The sequence below is a fragment of the Mercurialis annua genome, linkage group LG1-X, assembly GCF_937616625.2.
Source record: "Mercurialis annua linkage group LG1-X, ddMerAnnu1.2, whole genome shotgun sequence".
NCBI classification, from domain to species: domain Eukaryota; kingdom Viridiplantae; phylum Streptophyta; class Magnoliopsida; order Malpighiales; family Euphorbiaceae; genus Mercurialis; species Mercurialis annua.
In genome coordinates, this window is record NC_065570.1 from 64,096,311 (window position 1) to 64,101,114 (window position 4,804).

At 31.0% G+C, this 4,804-nt stretch overlaps 1 protein-coding gene across 1 annotated transcript; it reads left to right on the top strand.

Annotated features, from left to right (window-relative positions):
• Positions 1-2,708: 2,708 nt before the first annotated feature.
• Positions 2,709-4,519, top strand: LOC126666237 (heavy metal-associated isoprenylated plant protein 3). The gene is made up of 5 exons (XM_050359245.2): positions 2,709-2,856; positions 3,006-3,201; positions 3,272-3,489; positions 3,583-3,670; positions 3,782-4,519. The coding sequence occupies exons 1-5, from the start codon at positions 2,848-2,850 to the stop codon at positions 4,285-4,287; spliced, it is 1,017 nt and encodes a 338-aa protein (XP_050215202.1). The 5' UTR covers positions 2,709-2,847; the 3' UTR covers positions 4,288-4,519.
• Positions 4,520-4,804: the final 285 nt, after the last annotated feature.

The window sequence follows — 4,804 nt, forward strand, 5'->3', positions numbered from 1 at the left end:
AACACTTAATACAAAACTAATAAATACTAAAAACACTCATATGTAATAGTCGACAAAATAAAAAAAAACGCTGAAAACACTTAAATTACACCTACAAAACACGTTCTTATATAACAGTCAACAAGTCAACAGTCTACTACTCCATATGACTGCGATGTTGACTGCCGTCGGTTGGAATTTTTTTTTCTAGCCAAGTTATAGGGACCGGCCACCGGACTCCAACGCTGTTTATGGTGTTCTTATAAAATATAGTATTTTTATAAATAAAAATTAAAATAAAATTAAAAGTGTCAAGTTTCTAAATATGAGCATAATTTTTAAAATTTTACAGTATTTTATAAATATATTTAAACAGACAATAAATGGTGTACTTTCCTCTTCATATAATTGCATTAAAATACTAATTGTCAACTATATTGAAAGATAAAATAGAAATATATAGAAGCATCTCCAATAGTATTTTTATTTCAAAAATTATTTTTAATAATAAAAAGTAAAAAAATTAATTGTATTCAACAAACTCTTTATAGTTATTTTTTTTATAGTTATATGACTTTCTCTTTATTTTTATTTTCACTTTGCCTCTCAGTTTTGTTATAGGGCTGTACATATATAGATAACTCTTACAAATTAAATTAGCTAATTCATAGACAAAAAGAAAACATCTTCCAATCGAAGTTTTTTTTATGCTTAGAATTTTTGGATACAAATGTAAAGTAGAATTCAAACAAAAAATATGAAGTTTCAGAGGCTTGATGCCATTAGAAATTTAATTGAAACTTTTATGAAACATGGACAATTAAAATAGATTGGACAACATCTCTTCACATCCATTATGAGCTGAGATGTTCTTTCATGCTCTTATCACCAAAGCCCTTGCCACTACTAATTGCCCATCCACCCGTGGCACATCCCTTAGAATTAGAGATGGATACAAAAGTCAAGGAGGGTGGAGAGGTAGATGACGATTAATTATTGAAACTAAAGAAAAAAAAATACGATCAAAGAAATAAACGAACATACATAGAAACAAAAATTCGAAAATTAAAAAATAGTGAGTAATTGACACATTGTATTTTTTAAAGAGTGTTTATTCCATGCAACCGTTACGTTATATTATTTTTACGACAAGCTAATGAAAATTTGTGATAGGAAATCACTTAATTATTATTTAATTTTTTTGTCATTAATTATTCCACATGGATAACGCATTATTGGTTTATTACACGAATTACATGACGCAACGGTTGTGTTGTATAGTTATTCTTTTTTAAAATATAGAGTTGGATTGGCTCTCTACATATGGAGAGACAAATAGGCTCTTTATTTCTATTTTTAAAACTACAAATTTAATTGGAGTACTATTTTATAATTATAATCTTCAAAATAAAGAGTTAATAGGGAATCCATTGTTGATGCTCTAACTGTAAAATTTATGATTTATTGTTGATATTGTGACGATAAGCTAAGGGTGTAATCAATTTAATATTAAAATTTGTAGTAAACATAATAAATACTCCTTCCGTCTCATTTAAGAAGCCCCATATTTTATTTTATAATGTCTCATTTCTATTTTTAAAATATTTTTTCAATGCATATCCTATTTTACTCTTAATTTAATCATCTTAAAGAGATTCCATGGCGAATTCCACTATTATTAATAGGAAAAAACATAAAAAAATATGAAAAAACAAAAATAATAGATATTTTTTAAAGCTTAATTACTTAAAAAAAATTCACCGTGAATTTTTTCTTCATTTATACCATGACCTTATAAAAAAGTCATTTGTACCCAATTTTGGGTTATTAGATTTCATCTCTACCCAATACAAAAATATAATTGACAATTTAATGAATGAAAAAATTAAAAACAATTAAATAAAAGGTTATATCATACGTCTAATTAGTATATAAACATAAATTAAAGAAATATTTTAAACTTTTTTTCAAGTGAAAAGAGGCAATTTTAGTACTTTTGAGTAGAGATGAAACCTAAAAACCCAAAATTGGGTACAAATGACTTTTTTACAAGGTCAGGATATAAACGAAAAAAAATCAAGGTGGAATTTTTTAAGTAATTAAGCCTTTTTTTAATCTGTGTGCTAAAACAAATGAAACTTTTAAAATGGGATGGAGGGGGTACATTTTTTAAGGTAGCTCTATAGTTGTTTGTAGTATAATTTATCGAGTATTTATCTAATGCATTGGTTGTGTCATATCATATTTACAACAAGCCAATGCGCATTTGCGATAGGAAACCTTAAAATTTTCATTTAATTTTTTTATTATAAATTTTTCCACATGGCGAACGATCATAGGTTTGTTGCACGAATGACATGGCGCAACGGTTGCGTACAATAATTTTTCATAATTTCTCTATTCAACAATTGAATGAAAATAATAATTATTTACCAAATATAATAAACGGACAAAATAATATTTATTTTATAAAAATAAATAATCATATAAAGTATTATTTATCAAATATAATTTTAAGTAATTTGAACTTAAAATAAAATAAAACAAATAATTAGATTAAGTGATAAATGAATGAAATGGAATAAGGAAACCCGACATTTAGAAATGAAAGTATAAGGACTCAAAAGGTAATAAATGAATATGAGAGGGAGTTAAATATTTGTTATTTCCTGAATGAACACCACATCTGATCCATGATTCATCCATATATATCCATAACCATCATCATCACCATTCTCACTCAACCGCCTCTCTGCCTATAAATAAATACCCACATACTCCACTCACCTTCTCTCTCACATTTTCGTTTTTCCATTAGCATTTCTGTAACTGTGCTCTCTCTGTGTTCTCTGTCACATTTTACACCAAATGGGCAAGGTCAGTATCATTTCTTAGAATTATAAACTAAAAAACAACTAACCCACATTCTATTTTTCCTCTCCCATTAATGGGTTCTGCTTATTTTTTTCTGGGTTTTGCTTATCATCACAATTTAATGGTTTTTCGCTCCTTTTGTTTCACTGCAGAAGAAGAACAAAAGCAACAACAGCCACGAGCATGAAGAACAAAAACATGAAGAACAACAAAAGAAAGAAGACGGAGGAGAAAACAAGAAGAAAGAAGAAAATAACAACAAGAAGAACAACGATGTCGTTTTCAAAATTGAAATGCACTGCGATGGCTGCGCTTCTAAGATTATCAAATTGGCTCGCGGATTTGATGGTAACCCCAACATTTTTTTTAAATTTTTTCTTGTCTGTAGTTCAAATTCTTACTGAGTTTGTGTGATTAGGTGTGGAGAATGTGAAAGCGGATTCAGAAGCGAATAAATTAACAGTAATGGGTAAAGTGAATGATCCGATTAAGATTCGAGATTTTCTTCACTTGAAAACTAAGAAAAAAGTTGAACTCATTTCTCCTCTGCCCAAAAAAGACGACGCCAACAAAAACAAGGACGACGGCAATAAAAAAGGCAACGACAACAATACCAACAAACCTAAAGTTAAAGAGGTGATTATAATAATAATAATTATATTAATTAGAAGAAAAAACCGTTTAAATTTGTTAATTAGCTAATTAGTTTGTTAATTAATTAATAATTAGGCGCCGGTTGTAACGGCGGTTATCAAGGTAGCATTTCACTGCTTGGGTTGCATTGAGAAGATTCAGAAAATCGTTTCAAAGACTAAAGGTGAAGATTATTCGATTTATTAATTATTTAATTTAATTGTTTTCCGTTGACGTTAAGGTAACGGTGTTTAGTTTGACTTGTGGCTGACGGAGTTTATTAATGTTTGTACAGGTGTGCAGGAGATGACAATGGACAAGCCCAAGGAAACGGTGACGGTGAAGGGAACAATGGACGTCAAGGCGTTGACTGAGGTTTTGAAGGAGAAACTTAAACGGAACGCTGAGATTGTGCCGCCGAAGAAAGACAAGGAAGACGGCGGAAAAGACGGCGGTGAAGGCGGCAAGAAGAAGAAGGGCGGCGGCGGTGGGGGTGATGGCGGAGGTAACGGCGGCGGTGGCGATGCGGGTGTGAAAATGGAGGGTAGAATGGAATACGTGATGCATCCGGGTTACGGGTTGGGGCCTGGGTACGGGTATGTAGGTCAACCGGTTTATGGAAATGGGTATCTGGGTCAACCCATGCAGATGCAGTCTGTGCAGCCGCAGCCGCAGCCGGTACCTGTGTATGGAAATGGGTACATGCCGGTTTATGATTATGGATTCGGGTATCAGGTTCCGGGTTATCCAGTTCACATGAAGTTCAATGATGAGAACCCGAATGCCTGCTCTATAATGTGACTTTTAGTAATTAGTGGGTCTAATTAGTAATTAGATGGGGGATAATGAAGTGTAAATGAAACAAAGAAAGAGCATTAGGGACTAATCAATGCAAATTTTTGGGTTAGCTATTTTGGGTTAGTTATTTTGGGTGGTGATATGATGTGATTAGTGACATTACTATCTAGTTGGTTTTTAATTTACTTGTAATGCTTTTTTAATATTAATTTTAGTCGCACAATTTTCAGTTTAACATTGTAGTTTATAAAACGAACAAAAGATCAATTTTATTCGCTTAATTTTCAATTCTAATCGCTTAATTTTGGCGAGGAGCTCCTCCTCCTCCGAGAAGAAAAACAACGGCTCCTCTTTTCCGGTGAAGAGCTCCTCCTCGCCCGGAAATAAAAAAAATTAAAAAAATTTGAAAAATGATTCTTAGGTTAATTAAATTTTAATTATAATTAATTAGTATTTAATTATTAATTAATTAGTGTAAAATAAGATTAATTAAAAATTCACTCTCCAATTAAGAGCAAAG

Coding starts and splice junctions, on each gene's coding strand:
- LOC126666237 (XM_050359245.2), top strand. Junction 3,202..3,271: donor ATTGGCTCGCGGATTTGATG/GTAACCCCAACA, acceptor TTGTGTGATTAG/GTGTGGAGAATGTGAAAGCG. Junction 3,490..3,582: donor ACAAACCTAAAGTTAAAGAG/GTGATTATAATA, acceptor ATTAATAATTAG/GCGCCGGTTGTAACGGCGGT.